Source organism: Hemitrygon akajei, chromosome 3, assembly GCF_048418815.1.
Source record: "Hemitrygon akajei chromosome 3, sHemAka1.3, whole genome shotgun sequence".
NCBI lineage: Eukaryota > Metazoa > Chordata > Chondrichthyes > Myliobatiformes > Dasyatidae > Hemitrygon > Hemitrygon akajei.
The window spans coordinates 174,252,766-174,274,658 of NC_133126.1; the positions used below are offsets into that span (position 1 = coordinate 174,252,766).

The following is a 21,893-nucleotide window of genomic DNA, read 5'->3' on the forward strand; positions in this document are numbered from 1 at the left end:
CCCCACCACCACATCACACTTAATGCATCATTCTCTCCACTGTCCTCAAAGCAATTTCACCACCGGGCACTACTTCCCTTCTCTTTTCAGCATTATAAAGGGGCCTTCCCCTTTGTGGCTCCCTGGTTTGCTCTTCTGTTCCCAGCAGCCATTCACTTTCTTGTAGCACCTTCTCATGTAACTCTTGTTACATGCACTGCAACACTTGTTTGTTTGCTTCTGTGATTATCAGCATTCAGGGACGTACAAAGGCATTCCAGGTGTAACAATAATTGTATTTCACTTCCTTGTGTACTGTATGCGGTGTTCTCTCCTTCATGTTTGAGAAGCTAAATGCAAATTAGGTGACCACTTTGTGGAACATCTTTATTCAGTAAGCAGGGATAACCTTGAATTTGCTGGTGCCCGTTACCTTAATTCGTTAATAAAAGATGCTGGATATCATGAGTACAGATGCTAAAGCATCATGTCCTCATTATATTACCTCACGAAAACATGGTAATTCTTATTGTGGAAGGCATGGCACGGTAATGGTGTAATGGAATAAACTGGATCTAGTGCAATTTAAATTAATAATCCAGTTTCTTTTTGTTTTAATGTGAAATAAAGCACAGACATACAGACACTTGGTGAGATTCATCATTTTGAACTAGTTGTATCATTTATTCTGGGAAAAATGCAAATCTTATTGGTTGTGAGGGAAGGCAAATACCACTAAGAAGCATCATAATCATTGTTGCTATTCATGATCCAGCACTAGCTCAATGGTTTTCCTTTGTCACGGTCCTCTTCTAATTTCAGTTTAAATCTTTGTTAGTCCCTTTGGTTGAAAGGCCTAAAAAAAAGTGGAATCCACAGTTACTGTTCAGTAGGTAATAACTAGAAATCAAAAAGCAAGCAGAGCTGTAATTTTTATTTAGTCAGGAAATAGTGATAATCAGATTAGTATTTTGTTTGTCCAGAAAATTTTCCAATGGAGAGTTTCAAACTATAGGTCAACTGTAGCAGTTCTTAATCCATTGCACCTGACACAGAGGGTGGTATGGTACTTGATGAATTTATATATCAGCACTGCACTGATTGAATACGTTGTGCCCTTTATTCAGGACTTTGGGGCATGGTGAACAATGCTGGCATTTCCACTTTTGGGGAGGTGGAATTTACAAGTATGGCACATTACAAGGAAGTTGCAGATGTCAACTTATGGGGAACCATCCGAGTAACTAAGGCCTTCCTTCCCCTTATCCGGCGAGCGAAGGGTGAGTAAAACTGTGTTTTAAATCATAGATCAATATCAACTAATGGACTTGCACAGTTTTGAATTAAGAATTTAACTGTGTATTGATTGAAGAAGCCCTCACCGATCTGGTATTTATAATGTGATTTCAGTCATTTTACTTTCTGTGTTTCGTTTTGCTATCTATGCAGGTTGATATCTGTGAATACTATATTTGTGAACAAAACTTCAATGTCTTTTTCTGTATTAGAGAAAAAAATGCCCCACTCCATTTGAAAAAAATGTTTCTTACATTTGTCCAAAAATCAGTATAAAGGTAAAACATGATGAACACAAGAAAATCTACAGATGCTTTAAATCCAAAGCAACAGACACACACAATGCTGGAGGAACTCAGCAGGCCAGGCAGCATCTATGGAAAAGAGTAAACAGTCAACATTTTGGGCCGAGACCCTCATCAGCTCTGGAAAGGAAGGGGAGAAGGAGTCAGACTAAGAAGGTGGGGGGAGGGAGGAAGACATACAAGGTGGTGGGTGATAGGTGAAACTAGGAGAAGGATGAGGTAAAGAGCTGGGTAGTTGACTAGTGAAAGAGATTAAGGGCGGGAGAAGTGGGAATCTGATAGGAGAGGACAAAAGGCCATGGAAGAAAGGGAAGGGGGAGGAGCACTAGAAGGAGGCGATGGGCAGGAAGAAGGTGTGAGAAGGAAACAGGAATGGGAAATGGTGAAAGAGAGGAGGAGAAACAATAATGGGAAGTTCAAGAAATCGATTGTCCTGCCATCACGTTGGAGGCTACCCAGAGGGAATCTAAGGAGTTTTTCTTCCAACTTGAGTGTGGCCTTATCATGGCTGTAAAGGAGGCCATGATGAGCTTTGCAACACACGGTCATATTTGTGTCTGTGGAAAGCCATGTGTGCAGCCTTGCTTGCTCTGATGACCTCTGTATTTAAGCACTGTTGCCTCCTACAGCATACATTATTCCTTCTTGTCACTGCCCACAGGTGAAGTAATGGATTTGTTGCAGCCTCAACTGCAAGTTGTTTTCAATCAACTTCATTAATGATCATCAAAATGTTGGCATTAATTTGGTGCCTTCCCTTCACCCAGAACACCATCACCCTTTCTTCAAACAATCCTGCTATCTTTCTGTGCCAGACTGAGGCAGATACCTTATTTTTTCCCTTTTCCTTTCATTCTAAGGCCTCGGCTATCGAAGTGCACTGGAAAAATATTGGTAGAGTCGTCTCTTGCCCTGAATGAGAGCCTTAGTTGATGACTGTGGTTTCAAACTAATAGTGACAGCATCCTTAATGTCCTTTCATATCTTCTGACAACAGTTCCCCTCATTGTTTGCCCATTGGAGTACAGGAAGTTCAGTGAATCAGTGAGACTCACATGATTCAGTCACTTTCCAACCAGATGTGAAGTACTGGCTGTTTCTCCAGTACTTCTGGTTGTTGGCTGAATGATTTGACTTGCAAACTGCGTTGCTGTTTCCAAACCTAGAGCAGATTTGAATGGCCAGTGAGTCATCTGACAGCCCATCTAACGGGCAGGAACTTTTTCACCCATGCAGCTGACATCCAGTATTCATGTGACAAAGCAATCTGGAAGCTCATAACTTGTGTGGTACATATGTATGTAATATTGATGTGTCTGGAAATTGTATCAGCCATGATCAAATGGCAGAGCAGATTTGATGGGTTGAATGTGTTAATTATGCTACTATGTCTTATGGTATTTATTGCTTCTAAACCCTATAGTTACATAATTCACAAGTCACTAAATCTGCCTTTTTTTCCACTGATTTAAAAAAAATGTCTGCACAAAGGCATTGGAGTGTGGATTTAAGTCCTTGTTTACAAAGCACGTTTCTTGCCTCACTGGTCTTGACATGTATCGGCAAGTATTGTTTGCTTTCCATGCAATGAAATCAAAAGTCTTGAGCTTGTCCTTTCATTCTTATTATGCTTATTTTGGTAAAGATTTGTAGATGCCTAGTCACGGATTGAGTGACTACTTCATTAGGTACACCTGCTCATTAATGCAAATGTCTAATCAGCCAATCATGTGGCTGCAACTCAGTGAATAAAAGCATGCAGACATATTCAAGAAAGTTCAGTTTGATTCAGACCAAACATCAGAATGGGGAAGAAATGTGATCGAAGTGACTTTGAAAGTGGAATGATTGTTGGTGCCAGATGGGGTGGTTTGAGTATCTCAGAAACTGCTGATTTCCTGGGATTTTCATGCACAATGGTCTAGGGTTTACAGAGAATATTGTGAAAGACAAAAAAAAACATCCAGTGAGCAGAAGCTTTGTGAGCAAAAACACCTTGTTAATGGGAGAGATCAGAGAAGAAAACCAGACTGATTCAACCTGACAGGAAGGCACCGGTAACTCAAATAACCATATGTTACAACAGCGGTGTGCTGAAGAGCCCTTCTAAATGTACAGCACGAGGAAGGGCTAAAGCATACCAGGTTATGCTCCTGTAGCCAATAAAATGGCCACTGAGTGTAGTTTTTTGTTGTTGCAAGCTTCATTATCTTCAACCTCCATCAAACGAGAGTCATGAAAACATGACTCTTATCCCAGTAAAGTAGAGAGAGATTTTGAATTAAGTACCTTCAATAATTAGAAATCTGGAATACAAAATTATGTGGTATTAATGGTGACCATGAATCCATTGTGGTAAAAATCTATTTGGTTTACTGGTTCAGACACATATATTCTGCAAGAAAACCTGCTGTCTTTATGTGTGTGACTCCAGACTCATAGCAATGCAATGCAATTAACATTGTAATGACTTTGAAATGGCCTAATAAGTTACACACATCAGGGGTATTTCTGGATAGGCAGTGAATAGTCTGGTGAAAGGAGCAATACATCCTGTGGAAAGGGATTGACAGAGGAAATAAGGAGAGTAGCTAAGGTCAATGGGATTAGAGTTCCATGGTTAAAAAATACATCACTGAGGCATGTTATTGACTTTAAAATGTGAGAAAGATATGAAAGAAGTTACTCCAGAATAAGATTAGTGAGGTGAGAATATCTCATTAAGCCATGTATTAATAGGCTAATAAAGGGTTGTAGAGCTGGTAGATGAACCAAATATGGGTGAGTATCTTGAGAATAGAGATCATTGCATAAGATCCAACAGCAAAGTGAAAAGAGTTTGTCCATAAATTAGAACAGATTTCTGAAAGGCGAGATGTGAACCAACTAACCAAAATTGATAAATAATATATTTAAATATATTGCAAAGGGATAAATTCCGAGATGTCTCCTAAAAATAAATAAGGAAGTTACAAGTAATTTTGGGAGGTCTTGGATTAGTAATAGTGTAACAATTATTCAAGAATTAACTCCATTTGGAACACTACATGCTTGCATGTAGTCAATACTTGGACAATGTTCAGGCATGGCTGCAAAGTTCTTGCACAGGTACTGTGTAATGGCTTTCCCCAGCAAGGGATTGTTACGACATTTCCCTTTGACTTTTAAAAGGGTGTCATCATTTACTCCCATGTCAGCACTCTGTAGTGTGGAATGTGATTTGCCGTGAATGCAAAATTGAGCTGAACTTACTGTGGCCACAATGCCAAGCCAAAGCCTGGGTAACCTATGGCAAGAGACTCATCTCCTGCCTATCCAAAGCGTTTAAACCATTGGGACAGCATGGCCGCATAATGGTTAGCTTAACATCATCCAGGATCAATTTCTGTGAGGAGTTTGTACGTTCTCCCCATGAACATGTGGGTTTCTGCCAGGTGCTCTGGTTTCCTCTCACTTTGCAAAGACTTCCAGGTTAGTAGGTTTGATGACATGAGTGTATTTGGGTGGCCCAGGCTTGCTGGGCCAGAAGAGCCTGTGACCATGCTGTGTCTCTACGTAAACAAAATAAATAAATTCAAGACACAAGCTAGGAGAGTGTCCTTGCCCTTCTATTCTCAACCTCAGGAAACACCTCAGGACTTCAACTGTCCAAAATAATGGTTCATGGCTTCCTTGATTAGTGATGGTCATTGAACATCAACAGTCCTCACAAACAAGAATGAACAAAGCAGAGATTAGAAACCAATTAATAATGATGAATAATGAAAGCTTTGGGGGAATATGAAGTATTCAGATATATTTTGTACATTTTTTCAATAATATTTTGTGATTGTGAAATTCTGTGAGTGAAATGGGTACTTCTTGAATAATAAGTTCGTGATTCTGTAATAACATTCAGAATAAATCTGTGGTACTAAGTCTTTGAAAGAATTTAATAGTTCAACTGTAGAAAAAAATTCAAAAATTTATAGTCTAGAATTAATTCTCCTTTTTGAATTTGACTTTGAATTTATTTTGCAGGCCGTGTTGTGAATGTCACCAGCATGTTTGGACGCATTGGCATCTCTGGCCAGTCTGCCTATTGTATTTCAAATTATGGAATGGAGGCATTCTCAGACTGTCTGCGTTATGAACAGCAACGTTGGGGTGTTAGTGTCAGCATAATTGAGCCAGGGAACTGTATAGCTGCTACAGACATCCTTACTCGCGATCGTATTGAAAACATAGCTCACAGACTGTGGAACGAAACGGATGAAGTTGTTCAAGAAGATTATGGGAAAGGATATATTGATCGACAGACAATGGCAATGAAGTCTTTCTGTACCAGCAGTTCGAAAGACATGTCTTCAGTTATTAATGCCATCACTGATGCACTAACTTCCAAATATCCATACACTCGTTATGAACCAATGGATGCTTACTGGTGGATTAGATTGCACATGATGACCTACTTACCTACGCCAGTTGCCGACTGGTTGTATGGAAATTAACCAACCTGCCAGTTTGTTACCAGAATGATCTGCTTCTAACATATTACGCCAATTTCCTCATGCTTCCAGCTCTATTACTTAGCGTCCATTAACTATTATCCTGACCCAAGATTACTCAGCAAAATTGCATAAAAATTAACCTAGTTATACTGTAGGTTTTATAAGCACTTGAATGCAATAATTTTTTACTTGATGCATTTTGCAGTAGAAAATACTGTACTGAATGAATATTGCATCTTCACTTCTGACATCTGGTTCCAATTGAGGAGCAGCGCACAGCGTGCCATCACACCCATTTGATTTGCAATTTTTTGTTGTATCATCATTGATTCCTTTGAGACGTGTCTGCAATTTGTGAAGTGATTTTCCAATATAATGAACCGAAAAATGCTTTCTATGCATTTAATACACTGTACCAGGTCTTTTTGATATTTGAGAATTTTGCTTAAGGTTTCCCCAGAATTCATCCACTTTGTAAGTTAAGGAATGATGTTGCATAAACTTAAGTTTAATCCTGACCCACAGGGTTTGCCTGTGACTATATAGCTTTCCCTCAGGTGGCCCAGTTTCCTTGCACGTGCCAAAAATGTGCAAGTTTGGTAGGTTAATGGCTACTGTAAATTGTCCTTAGTGCAAGTGGGTTTCAGGAGAATTGGTGAGGTAAGGGTTGACATGAAGAGTTAATTGGGATAAGTGAAGAAGTAATGGGAGCAGTGTAGAGTTAGAACAGGTGGGTCCTTGATGCTTGATACAAATGTAGTGGGCCAAAAGACAGCCTTTTATGCTGTATGATTCTGAAATTTGTCTTAATTGTACTGTTTATTGAAGGTAGCTATCCCAGAAAATTCATGGAACTTTAGCAGGGGCCAGAGCATTCATGAGAGATGCTTTTTTTCTGACTTTAACTGTATGGAAGTGAATTTACCTGTTGTAGGTGAAGCTGGTATTTACATGTACTGTATTCCAGAGCCGACTATTGTACATCTTCATGATATAATCTGGGATGTTGGACCTTCCACAAGAAGAGTACAATTCCTTTCTCTTGATCTCTTATGATCCTGCAAAGTATCAGAAAATAAATTCACTAAGCTTTAAACCTAATGCAGGTAAAGAGAGGCATGTATGGTGTATTTCACCATTCTGTCTCAAATGGGTAGGCAGCAGTGATGATCACTGATAATCCTAACTCACTTGTGCATACTGTTCACCAAAAGAGGCTTGATTTGATGACGCTGTACATCATGTATGCATCTTTATTGGTGTCTCTTTGAAGACTGGTTGGTGCCAGTTGTTGAATGGGACTTCTAATTTTAAGTCAAGTAATCCTACTTCTAGGAACTGAACAAACATTGTTTACAGCTACATATTTAACCACTGGGCAGCACAGCCATTATTTCCATAGTCATTCGTTATCACAGGCAGGCAATGATGCAATAAATTGTTTAAATAATAGAATATCTGATTAATATAATCTGCAGTTTCTACCAATTTTCATATCTATCTGGTTCTACATCTGGAACAGCTCCATACTATTTTGCCCTCTGGTATTGATATCTTCAGTTCTTGCACAAACTCCAGTTCAGTTTTAAGGTTTGAGCTTTTAAGAATGAGGTCAATAGGGACAGAGACAAGACAGTTCATGGGAACTAATGTGAATCTTCTCTCAGGTGTATTTTTGGAAATGCCACTGGTCTTCAACTGCAGGATGTGCTTTGACATAATTAATAATATCTGCATTATTAATGGGTTCCATCTCTACAGTTGATATATGATTTGTTAAAATTGGCATAAAGGAGAAGGAAAGGTACATTTGAGGCTATGTTAAAGAAATAGAAACACTGAATAGACTGCAGAATCAGTGATTTTTGGTTGTCTGCTACAGGTGGTGCAAAACTATTCTGAGTAAGACCTCTACCTTTTTTGTTAAAAGAAGTCCATTTTTTAAATACATTTTCTATGTTGGAGATTTTGCTGGTTGTGAATCTGCTTTGAGAAAGAGGACAAAATCCCCTCCAATCATTCACATGAACCAGTCAGTAAACAGAGAAATGGATTGACTGAGGGAAATCATCTCTGCATAATGCAGATTGCGAAACAAAGGTTATCATTAACTTGTTTTGAATCTCTAACCTTGAGCAAGGTAAATATCTCTCTGCAGATGGGACATGACGTGCTTACTGACATTAGATCAAAGTGAATGGTGAAGTTCATTGATACTGTGTGTCAAGATTATGTAGTTTACTCAAAATAAAACAATTTACACAAGATTCATGTGAGGTTTATTGCACAACTGTATTTGTGGTACATTAAATGCTGTGCCATATAACATCAAAGAAGATTCTGAAGGGTATAGATAATGCAAGAAGGCTTTTCCCACTGAGGTTGCGCGAGACTAGAACTGGAGGTCATGGGTTAAGGTAGAAAGGTGAAATGTTTAAGGGGAACATGGGCAGGGGGGGTGGGACTTCTTCACTGATAGCATAGGTCCCCAGTCTTCTTTTATGCCATGGACCAACACCATTCAGTAAGGGGTCTGTGGACCCCAGGTTAGGAACCTTTAACTTTGAGGGTGTGCAACATGCTGCCGCCTGAAATGATGGACGTGTGTTTGATTTCAACATTTAAGAGAAATTAAGATAGGTACATGGATGGGAGGCGGATGGAGGACTATGGTCTAGGTGCAGATCGATGCGATCAGGAGGAATAATAGCTCGACATGGACTATAAGACAGGAGCAGAATTAGACCATTTGGCCCATCGAGTCTGCTCCACAATTAAATCACGGCTGATTCTTTTTTCCACTCCCACTCCTCTCAGATTTTTGAATTTTCTCCCCATTTAGAAAACAGTCTGCACATTTATTTCTACTATCAAAGTGCGTGACCGTGCATTTTCCAACATTATATTTCATTTACCACATCTGCTAATTAGTCTAAGTCCTTCTGCAGCCTACCTGTTTCCTCAACACTACCTGCCCCTCCATCAATCATTGTATCATCTGCAGACTTGGCAACAAAGCCATCTATTCCACCATTAATATACAGCATAAAAAGAAGTAGGCCCAACAGCCAACCCCTGTGAAACACCACTAGCCATTTGCAGCTAACCAGAAAGGGATTCTGTTATTCCCACTCGCTGCCTTCTACCAATCAACCAATGCTCTAACCATGTTAGTAACTTTTCTGTAATACCATAGGCTCTTAACTTGGTAAGCAGCCTTATGTGCGGCACCTTGTCAAAGGCCTTTTGCAAGTCCAAATATACAACATCCACTACATCTCCTTTATCTATCATATAACCATATAACAATCACAGCACGGAAACAGGCCATTCCGGCCCTCCTAGTCCGTGCCGAACTCTTAATCTCACCTAGTCCCACCTACCCGCACTCAGCCCATAACCCTCCACTCCTTTCCTGTCCATATACCTATCCAATTTTACCTTAAATGACACAACTGAACTGGCCTCTACTACTTCTACAGGAAGCTCATTCCACACAGCTATCACTCTCTGAGTAAAGAAATACCCCCTCGTGTTTCCCTTAAACTTTTGCCCCCTAACTCTCAAATCATGTCCTCTCGTTTGAATCTCCCCTGCTCTCAATGGAAACAGCCTATTCACGTCAACTCTATCTATCCCTCTCAACATTTTAAATACCTCGATCAAATCCCCCCTCAACCTTCTACGCTCCAATGAATAGAGACCTAACTTGTTCAACCTTTCTCTGTAACTTAAGTGCTGAAACCCAGGTAACATCCTAGTAAATCGTCTCTGCACTCTCTAATTTATTGATATCTTTCCTATATTTCGGTGACCAGAACTGTACACAATATTCCAAATTTGGCCTTACCAATGCCTTGTACAATTTTAACATTACATCCCAACTTCTGTACTCAATGCTCTGATTTATAAAGGCCAGCGTTCCAAAAGTCTTCTTCACCACCCTATCTACATGAGACTCCACCTTCAAGGAACTATGCACTGTTATTCCTAGATCTCTCTGTTCCACAGCATTCCTCAATGCCCTACCATTTACCCTGTATGTTCTATTTGGATTATTCCTGCCAAAATGTAGAACCTCACACTTCTCAGCTATAAATTATCCTACGAGTAATCTCCTCAAAGAATTCCAACAGGTTCATCAGGCAAGATTTCCCCTTAAGGAAACCATGCAGACTTTGTCCATTCTTGTCCTGTGTCTCCAAGTACTCCATCACCTCATCCTTAAAAATTGACTCCAACATCTTCCCAACTACTGAGATCAGGCTAACTGGTCTATAATTTCCTTTCTGCTGCCTTCCTCCTTTTTTAAAGAGTGGAGTGACACTTGCAATTTCCCAGTCCTCTGGCGCCATGCCAGAGTCCAATGATTTTGAAAGATCATTGTTAATGCCTCCACAATCTCTACCACTACCTCTTTCAGAACCCTGGGGTGCAGTCTATCGGATCTGGGTGACTTATGTACCCTTACATCTTTCAGCTTTTTGAGCACCTTCCTCGTAATAGTATCAGAATCAGAATCAGGTTTATTATCACTGGCATATGATGTTCAATGCAATACATAATCTAGAAAAAAATTAAAATAATAATAAATAAGTAAATCTTATTCAGTATACTTTATACAGTATACGTGTATTGAATAGATTAAAAATCATGCAAAAAACAGAAATACTATGTATTTTTAAAAAAAGGTAGTGTCCAAGGGTTCAGTGTGTATTTAGGAATCAGATGGCAAAGGGGAAGAAGCTGTTCTGGAATTGCTGAGTCTTCAGGCTTCTGTACCTCCTACCTGATGGTGTCAGTGAGAAACTGGGTGCTGGAGATCCTTAATAATGGACGCTGCTTTTCTGAGACATCGCTCCCTGAAGGTGTCCTGGACAGAGCTGACTAAGTTTACAACCCTCTGCAGCTTCATTTGCTCCTGTGCAGTAGCCTCTCCGTACCAGACAGTGATGAACTCACTTCTTTTCCCTCGCACCCTTCAACATCTGGCACACCGCTAGTGTCTTCTACAGTGAAGACTGATACAAAATACTCCTTTAGTTCATCTGCCATCTCCTTGTCCTCTGTTATTATTTCTCCAGCCTCATTTTCTAGCAGTCCTATATCCAAGCTCATCTTTCTTTTATTTTTTACATACATGAAAAAACTTTTACTATCCACATTGATATTGTTTGCTAGCTGGCTTTCATATTCAATCTTTTCCCTCCTAATGATTCTGTAGGGTTTTAAAAGCTTCAAAATCCTCTGTCCTCCTGCTAATTTTTGCTTTGTTGTATGCTCTCTCTTTTGCTTTTACTTTGGCTTTGACTTCCCTTGTCAGCCATGGTTGTACTATATTGCCATTTGAGTATTTCTTCACTTTTGGAGTACATCTATCCTGCACCTTCCTCACTTTTCTCAGAAACACACGCCATTGCTGCTCTGCTGACATCCCTGCCAGCAGCTCCTTCCAATTTACTTTGGCCAACTCCTCTCTCATACCACAGTAATTTCCCAATCAACCTGCATGTTAAAATCTCCCATGATTATCATAACATTGCCCTTTTGACACGTCCTTCTACTTCCTGTTGTAATCTGTGGTCCACATCCGAGCTGCTGTTGGGAGGCCTGTAGATAACTGCCATCAGGATCCTCTTACATTTGCAGTTTCTTAACTTAATCCACAAGGATTCAACATCTTCCGATCCTATGTCGCACCTTTCTGCTGATTTGATGCCATTCTTTACCAGCAGAACCACACCACCCCCTCTGCCTACCTCTCTAGCCCTCTGATACATTGTGTAACCTTGGACATTCAGCTCCCAACTACAACCACCCTTCAGCCACGATCCAGCAATGGCCACGGCATCATCCACCATGATCTTGTACTCCATTTCTTATACTCCATGCATTGAAATAAAACACTTTGAGTACTGTATTTGCTACCCTTTTTGATTCTGCATCCCTAATGCACTGATACTCACCCTGCTGGCTGCAATTATGTCCGATCATCTGCCTACCCTTCCTGACAGTCAGACAGCACACTATCCTTGGTTTTCACCATCTGTCCTATCCTGAGTCCCTTCATTCTGGTTCCCACACCCCTCCCAAATTAGATTAAACCTTACTCAAAAGCTCTAACAAACGTCCCTGCGAGAATATTGGTTGCCCCCCCCCCCCCCCCCCCCGGTTCAGGTGCAACCCGTCACTTTTGAACAGGTCATACCTCCCCCAGAAGAGATTGCAATGAACTGAGAACCTGAAGTCCTGCTCCCTGCACTAGTTTCTCAGCCATGCATTTACTTGCTAAATTATCCTGTTTCTACCCTCACTGGTGCATGGCACAGGCAGCAATCCAGAAATTACCACGCTGGAGGCCCTGCTTCTCAGCTTTCTACCTAGCTCTCTAAAATCTCTTTTCAGGACCTCTGCTTTTCCTTCCTATGTCATTAGTACCAAAGCATCTGACTGCTCTCCCTCCTTCATTACTTACATCCTTCATATACATGAAGAGTAAAAATCTTTACGTTAAGATGTACAAAAAAGCTAGGTGAACTCAGCAGGTCGGGCAGCATCCATTGAAAGAAGCAGTCAACGGATGCTGCCCGATCTGCTGAGTTCATCCAGCTTTTTTGTACGTCTTGATTTGACCACAGCATCTGCAGTGCACTTTGTGTTTAAATCTTTACGTTACATCTCCGTCTAAATGTGCAATGTGCAATTTATAGTAATTTGTAATAAATAGTATGTACAACAGGACATTCAATATAACACAGAAATACAATTGTATCAGTGTGAATTAATCAGTCTGATGGCCTGGTGAAAGAAGCTGTCCTGGAGCCTGTTAGTCCTGGCTTTTATGTTGCGGTACCATTTCCCAGATGGTACCAGCTGGAACAGTTCGTGGTTGGAGTGACTCGGGTCCCCAGTGATCTTTCAGGTCCTTTTAACACACCTGTCTTTATAAATATCGTGAATAGTGGAAAGTTCACATCTACAGATGTGCTGGGCTGTCCACACCACTCTCTGCAGAGTCCTGCGAATGAGGGAAGTACAGTTCCCATACCAGGCAGTGATGCAGCCACTCAGAATGCTCTAAATTGTGCCCCTGTAGAAAGTTCTTTTGGGGGCCCGTACCAAACTTATTCAACTGTCTGAGGTGAAAGAGGCGCTGTTGTGCCTTTCTCACCACACAGCCAGTATGTACAGACCATGTGAGATTCTCAGTGATGTGTATGCCAAGGATCTTAAAGCTGTTTACCTTCTTCACCCCAGATCCATTGATGTCAATCGGGGTTAGCTTGTTTCCATTCCTCCTGTAGTCTACAACCAGCTTCTTTGTTTTTGCGACATTGAGGGAGAGGTTGTTTTCTTGAGTTTTACTTGCACCCTCCACCATGATATGAAATGATGTTGAGAAGAGATTTTTTATTGTAAGTTTTTATTTGCAAATATTTAAAGTTTTCTCTTTCCATTCCTAAGATCCACACTTCCCTGTTCATTATTAGCTATTTTTGTCCTTTGATCAATTTCAGCGGAGCTTGAGATCGTTTGGGTCAGTTACTTGTGGAAAAGTATCATGCCAGATTTAAAGAGTGAGCGAGGCCTGTTCAGACTTTCTGTGGAGCTTCAGATTGAGTTACTGGACTCGCGGCAAGGGCCAATAAAAAGAAATTAGGTTTAGCTGGAGCAGCTATTGTTGAAGTGGGCCAGAGTTAGACTGGGGAGCTGAGACTTTAGCTCAATAAGTTTCAGCAGGGGGTGTCACGTGATGACGTAGGGTCGAGACGTTGGGATTCCAGCTCCCTCGCAAAAAGTAATGAAATAAGGTTTAAATGAAGAAGAGTTATTAAATATCTATTAGAAACTAACTATAAGCAACTCAGGATTATCTTTTGATGTGGCTCCTAAACTGAAACAAAAGAAAGTTACTACTTCGAAGACGACGCAAATCGGCAGGGAAAAAGGCCTAGCCGCTTCGGTGAAGCCTCGGACTCAAGTTGGATCTCCTTCCGATGAAGTACATGGCATTTTTGATGATGCAGGAAGAGAAGTTGCAGCAATGTCGGCGGTCTCTAAGAAGAAACAGCAAGAACAACGCATGCGCGGAAGTATGCATGAACAGATATTAACAAAACTACGAACCTCAACTACGGCTGGAAGTGAAATTGGAAGTGGATCGGAAGTAGAAACAGACTCTTTGGGAAGTTCAGAGGAAGAAGAAGAGGAAAAGAAAGAAGAGATTAAAGGAGACATAAAAGATATCCTGATGTATATAACGAATGAATTAAAAGTTATAAAAACAGATATGACAAATGAATTTAAAGTTATAAGAACAGATATAAGAAGGATGCAGAATACACTTGATAATGTGGTGGAAAAACAAAAGAAGATGGATAATAAAGTCAAAGAGATGGAAGTAAAAATAGAAGAAAACACGGAAAGAATAGATAAGGTAGAATACGATAATCTTGCCTGGACAACAGAAAGAAAACGGATGTTGGGAAAAATGGATACACTTGAGAACTTTAGTAGATGAAATAATATTAAAATTGAAGGTACAGAGGGAGAAAATCCAATAAAATTCTTTCAAGAATGGATTCCAAAAATTTTGGGAATGAAAGAAGGAAGTCAAGTAATTGAAATTGAAAGAGCACACAGAGCTTTAAGACCAAGATCGCAACAAGATCAAAATCCGAGATCAATTTTGATAAAATGTTTAAGGTACCAAGATAAAGAAATGATCTTGAAGGCAGCTACTCAAGGTGCTAAAAAGAGAAAAGGGCCATTGATAATAGAAGGGAAAAGAGTTTTTTTTTATCCAGACATAAGCTACGATCTGTTGAAGAGGCGGAAGGAATTTAATCCAGTGAAAAAATCTTTATGGGAAAAGGGCTATAAATTTTTATTGAGCTATCCAGCAAAATTGATAAATTTCCTGGATAATGGAGAAAGAAGATTCTTCGTTGACTACCGGAAAGTGGAGAAATTTGTACAAGAACTACCTGATGTCCATGAAGAGGACTAAAGAATTATAGAAATGAAATGGACTAATGATGAAAACTGGAACAAGGTTGGACTTGATGGGCAATTATAAGAGAAAAAAAATGGTCGAGGAGTATTAATTAGGAGTAGAGACATTAACTATTTTTTTCTTTATTAATATATTTTCTTCTTTTTTTTTGCGGGGGAGCTGGAGGAGCTCCTGATCGATAGCTGCGAGTTTCGCGTGTACAATCATGGCAATTGCCATGACCCGAAAAATGGGGGGGGGTAATGTTGTGTTCTTTTTATTCGCAACATTAGTGGGGGGGGGGTATTTTGTTTTTTTTTCTTATATATTAGTTATCTTTCTTATATTTTTCTTCTTCTTTGCCTGGATGATTGGGGAGAAACTCATAGCAACATGGAGAATTTTAAAGAATTCCCAAGGTACTATGAATGATTAATTTACTTAATTTTTTAAGTTTTAATGTTAATGGAATTAATGGACCTGTGAAAAGAAAAAGAGTTTTAACATATATTAAGAAAATGAAAGGAGATATAGCTTTTTTACAAGAAACACATTTAACAGAAATAGAACACAAGAAATTAAAGAGAGATTGGGTTGGAAACGTCATTGCAGCTTCATTTAATTCAAAATCGAGAGGAGTTGCAACTCTGGTTAATAAATTTTTACCAATTAAAATACAAAATGTAATAATTGATTCTGGGGGGAGATATGTGATTATACATTGTCAAATTTTTTCAGAATTATGGACTTTTATGAACATTTATGCACCAAATGAAAATGATGCAAAATTCATACAAGAAGTTTTTTTGAACTTGGCTGACGCACATGATAAAATATTAATAGGTGGAGATTTTAATTTTTGTTTAGATCCAGTTCTGGATAGATTAACTAAAGGTGCTATAAAATCAAAAATAACAAAACTAACTTTATCATTAATGAAAGATTTAAACTTGATTGATATATGGAGAAGAATTAATCCAAGAGAAAGAGATTATTCATTTTACTCAAACAGACATAAAACTTACTCAAGGATTGATTTTTTTTATTATCAAAAAATATTCAAGATAGAGTGAAAAGTGTGGAATATAAAGCAAGAATATTGTCAGATCATTCCCCCTTGATAATGACAATGATAATGATGGATAAGGAGGAATTGATTTACAGATGGAGATTTAATTCAACTCTATTAAAACATCAAGATTTTTGTGATTTTATGAAAAAACAAATTCAATTTTTTTGGATACAAATCTACATTCAGTTGAGGATAAAATTGTATTATGGGAAACGATGAAAGCATATTTAAGGGGTCAGATTATAAGTTATACATCTAAAATTAAAAAGGAATACACAGCAGAAATAGATCAATTGGAAAAAGATATCATAAAGTTAGAAAAAGAATCTCAAAGATATATGACAGAAGAAAAACGAAGACAACTTGTTAATAAAAAACTACGATATAATACACTTCAGACATATCGTACAGAGAAAGTAATTATGAGAACTAAACAGAAATATTATGAATTAGGTGAAAGATCGCATAAAATTTTTGCTTGGCAGTTGAAAACAGAACAGGTTTCTAAAACAATAAATGCAATTAGAACAAGTGTAAATAAGGTTACTTATAAGCCTTTAGAAATTAATGAAACTTTAAAATTTTTTTATACTGAACTATATCAATCAGAATCACAAAATAAGATTGCTGAGATAGATAAATTTTTATCACAAATAACCCTTCCAAAATTAAATTTGGAAGAACAGAAAGGATTAGATATGCCCTTTACATTAAAAGAGGTTGAAGAAGCTTTAGGATCACTTCAGAGTAATAAATCCCCAGGAGAAGATGGTTTTCCTCCTGAGTTTTATAAAAAATTTAAAGATTTATTAATTCCTCCTTTTATGGAATTAATATACCAAGTGGAAAGAATGCATAAACTCCCACAATCTTTTTTAACAGCGATCATAACTGTATTGCCAAAAAAAGATAGAGACCCTTTAAAACCAACATCATATAGGCCTATTTCTTTGTTGAATACAGATTATAAAATACTAGCAAAAATTTTATCTAATAGAATATCTAAATATTTACCAAAATTAATACATATGGATCAAACAGGTTTTTATTAAAAATAGACAATCAATGGATAATATAACTCGGTTACTTAGTATAATTCATTTGGCACAAAAAAGAGAGGAAATGAGTGTGGCAGTTGCTTTGGATGCAGAAAAAGCATTTGATAGATTGGAATGGGATTTTTTATATAAGGTATTGGAAAAATATGAGTTAGGAAAATCTTTTATACAATGGATTAAAACTTTAAATACTAATCCTCAAGCTAAAGTAGTTACAAATGGTCAGATTTCAACACTATTTTGCTTAACGAGGTCAACTAGACAAGGCTGCCCATTATCACCTGCTTTATTTGTATTGGCAATAGAACTATTAGCAGAACTAATTAGAACAGATCCAGATATTGGGGGCTTTAGAGTTAATCAAGAAGAATATAAGATTAATTTATTTGCTGATGATGTTTTGATTTATTTAACAAACCCATTGCAATCCTTGCAAAGATTATCTTTTAGATTGGAAGAATATGGGAAAGTATCAGGTTATTAAGTAAATTGGCATAAAAGTGAAATTTTGCCTTTCACCAAAGGGAATTATAATCAATGTCGATTAGCAACTCAATTTCGATGGTCAATGAATGGGATAAAATATTTAGGTATTAGAGTAGATAACGATGTAAAAAATTTATATAAACAAAACTATTTGCCATTATTAAGCAAAAAGAGGATCTTGATAAATGGATGATGTTACCAATAACATTAATAGGTAGAGTTAATGCTGTAAAAATGAATATATTTCCTAGATTGCAATATTTATTTCAAAATTTACCAATACAATTACCTCAGAAGTTTTTTCAAGAACTGAATAAATATGTAACCAAATTTCTTTGGAAAGGTAAGATGTCAAGAATATCATTGGAAAAATTGACATGTAAATTTGATTTAGGGGGGTTACAACTTCCAAATTTTAAGAATTATTATAAAGCAAATCAACTTAGATTTATTGTCTTTTTTTGATGAAGAAAAATCGGCATGGATTAAAATAGAATTAGATAAGATAGGAGAAAATATACCAGAGGATTTTATATATAAATGGGAATCCAAATGGATACGGGAAAAAAAAGAATCTCCTATATTAAGACACTTGATTGATTTATGGAATAAGGTAAATATGGACGATGAGATAAAGAAATCTTTATTAGCCAAAAGAACTTTAATTCAAAATAGGCTTATTCCTTTTACAATGGATAACAAACTTTTACATAATTGGTTCTAAAAGGGGATTAAATATATAGGTGATTGTTTTGAAGGAGGTATATTGATGTCATTTGATCAATTAAAAAATAAATATAAAATATCAAATAACACTCTTTTCTGTTATTTTCAATTAAAAGCCTATTTACGAGAAAAGTTGGGACAAACAATGTTGATGCCAAAACCTAGTGAAGTAGAAATATTAATTCAGAAAGGAAAAATTAAAAAATTTACATCTTGTATGTATAATTTGATTCAAAAACAAACAATTAAGTTAGGAACTCATAAATCAAGACAAAAATGGGAATCTGATCTGAATGTTAAAATTGATGGAAAAAACTGGTCAAGATTATGTTTTGATAGTATGAGAAATACAATAAATGTTCGACTTAGATTAATACAATATAATTTTTACATCAATTATATATAACACCACAGAAAATAAATAGATTTAATTCAAATATGTCTGACCAATGTTTTCGATGTAATCAAGAAATTGGTACTTTTTTACATTCTACCTGGTCTTGTTTTAAAATTCAACCATTTTGGATAAATTTAAGACTTCTATTGGAACAAATTATTGGAGTACAACTCCCACATAGTCCACTATTATTTTTATTAGGAGACATTGAAGGGACAATACCGAAACTTAAATTGAACAAGTATCAGAAAAAATTTATAAAAATTGCATTGGCAGTAGCCAAAAAAGTTATCGCAGTTAGTTGGAAATCTGATTTATATTTAACTATGGATCATTGGAATAATGAAATACATAGTTGTATTCCATTTGAAAAAATTACGTATAATCTAAGAAATGAATATGATATATTTTTGAAAATTTGGCTCCCATACTTACAAAAGATAGGATTAAATACACAGGTCCTTTGAAGATAAAATTATAGTAATTGGGGAAAGTAAAAATAAATATCAAAATTATTTTGAACTCCATGGAGCATGTGGGGGTCCTCCGATATCCAGATAATCTTTCTCTTCTTTCTTTTTTTTCTTTCTTTAGATAAGGGTTAAGGGGGGGAGGGTTAAGAGGAGGGGGGAGGGTCAATATTATTTTTCTTACTATTTTATTATTACATTTATTCCTTGTAATTTCTAAAATTTAATAAATAAATAAAAATTTAAAAAAAAATAAGTTTCAGCAAGGAGAAGTGGAGGAGTAAGGTGGAACGACAGGAAATATAGTGAGTTACAGTTATGGTGCAGGACACAGATAACTGGTGACAGTCAGAAGAGGGAAAGGAACCATTGCAGGGTATTCCTGTAGCCTTTCCCCTCACTAATAAGTAAATGGTCTTGAATACCATTGGGAGGGGAAGATGACATTGGAAAGGAAAGCCAAAGTCAGGTCTCTGGCACTGTGACTCCGAATGGATGGGGGAGAGGAAATGAGCAGTAGTGATAGGAAATACATTGGTCAGGGAAACAGACAAGAGGTTCTGTGGATGAGAATGAGATTCTTAGATAGCATGTTGCCTCCCAGGTTTCAGAGTCAGGGACATCATGGATCGAGTGCATAGCGTTCTTAAGAGGAAGGGTGAGAAGCCAGAGATCGTGGTCCGTGATGCTACGAATGACATTAGTAGGAAGGGATACAAGGTACTGCAAAGTGAACTCGGGAAGTTAGGTGTTAAATTAAAGGGCATGGTGGTAATCTCAGGATTGCTACCCATGCCACACGCTAGTGAGTCCAGAAATACAAAAATACTACAACATAACACGTGGCTGAAGAAATGGTGCAGGAGCAAGACCTTTACGTTTTTGGATAATTGGGCTCTCTTCCAAGGGGGTGGGACCCATTCAAATGGGATGGTTTGCACCTGAACTGGAGGGGGGGGGCAGTATTGTTGCAGGAAGGTTTGCTAGGAGAAATTACTTTAGTCAGAGGGTGGTAAATCTGTGGAATTTGTTGTCACGAGCAGCTGTGGAGGCCAAGTCATTGGGTGCATTTAAGACAGAGATAGATAGGTTCTTGATTAGCCAGGACATCAAAGGGTATGGTGAGAAGGCAGGGGAGTGGGGATGACTGGAAGAATTGGATCAACCCATGATTGAATGGCAGAGCAGACTCAATGGGCCAAATGGCCTACTTCTGCTCCTAAATCTTATGGTCTTATGATGCTCTGAGAGCTTTAAACTAGAGCTTCATGGGGGTGTGAACTTGAGTGCCAGGCCAGGTATTAGAGTGCTTGTGGGTAAAGTAGATGTTAAACCTATATACAAAGATAGGATCAGAGAGGTTGAGAATTGTTGGACTAATGTTTTGTGTTGCATCTATTTATTTAGAGATTCTGTGAGGAACAGGCCCTTCTGTTACCAAGTAACCTCCTAACTGGTATGTCTCCGAACTGTGGGGGGAAATGGGAGCATCCAAAGGAAACCCACATGGTCATGGAAAAAACATGCAAACTCCTTACAGATGGCACCAGAATAGAACTGGTGAAGAAGTGTGGCGAAGTTGTTGCCAGTTGGAAGTGACTGGGGTCATTGATTAGTTTATAGATTAGTTTTGAGGGGTTGATGCTATTGAATGCCGAGCTACTGTCGACAAAGAGAATCCTGATGTATGCATCCTTGCCGTCCATGTGTTCCATTGTTGAGTGAAGAACCAATGAGATGGCATCTACCGTGGCCCTGTTGTTCCAGTAATCAAATTGGAGCAGATCCAAGTCGTGTTTCAGGCAGGAGTTGCTATGTTTCATCACCAACCTCTCAAAACCCTTCATCACTTTGGTTGTGCGTGCTGCTGGATGGTAGTGATTGAGTAGGTTACCATGTTTTCCTCAGGCACCAGTATAATTGAAGCCTGCGTGAAGCAGGTGGCAACCACACACTGCCAAAGTGAGAGGTTAAAAATCTCAGCTGTACCTCACAGCAAAGCAGTAAAAATATTAACCAGAACATTACATTTTACTGATTCAGGTTTAGACCGGAAGTGCCACTTCAGCCATGAAGTTGCTTTCTGGAGATCGTACCTAGACCTCTTGTAACTTACTTTGTCATCAGACTTGAATGCCCCTGATTGGGCCCTCAGCAAGTTATGGATTTATTGGTTCATCCAGGGCTTCTGGTTGGGGAAGTCTCTGTGTGGTTTTGTGGTGACACACCTGTCTAGAACTTTTTAAATAATGTCTATGACAACCATGGTGTTCAGATCTGTGGATGTTCTTGAACATGGTCCAGTCCACCACCTCAAAGCTATCCTGTAGCTGCTCCTTTGCCTCCCACGACCATCTCTTTGTTATCCTAATCGCAGGAGTTTTGCTCTTTAACCTCTGCCTGTATGCAGAGGCAGAGGTGGACAGCCAAGTGATCAGATTTATCGAAATAAGGTCTGGGCATGGAATGGTAGGCATTCCTTACCTCAGTACAACAGTGGTCTAGTGTGTTGGGACCTCTGGCAATACAGGTTATAAGCTGATGGTAATTGAGCAGGGTTTTTTTCAGACAAGCCTGGTTGATGTCCTCAGCTATGATTTGAAATGCTTTGGCATGGAC

At 38.2% G+C, this 21,893-nt stretch overlaps 1 protein-coding gene across 4 annotated transcripts in view; it reads left to right on the plus strand.

Annotated features, from left to right (window-relative positions):
* Window positions 1-8,337, plus strand: part of LOC140725646 (D-beta-hydroxybutyrate dehydrogenase, mitochondrial-like) — a 29,499-nt gene extending 21,162 nt beyond the window's left edge. For all 4 annotated transcript variants that reach the window (XM_073041388.1, XM_073041387.1, XM_073041389.1 and 1 more), the window contains 2 exons: window positions 1,107-1,259; window positions 5,601-8,337. In XM_073041388.1, the coding sequence (XP_072897489.1) occupies window positions 1,107-1,259; window positions 5,601-6,070 (623 nt within the window). In that variant the 3' untranslated portion in view covers window positions 6,071-8,337. The remainder of the gene's footprint in view (window positions 1-1,106; window positions 1,260-5,600) is intronic.
* Window positions 8,338-21,893: the final 13,556 nt, after the last annotated feature.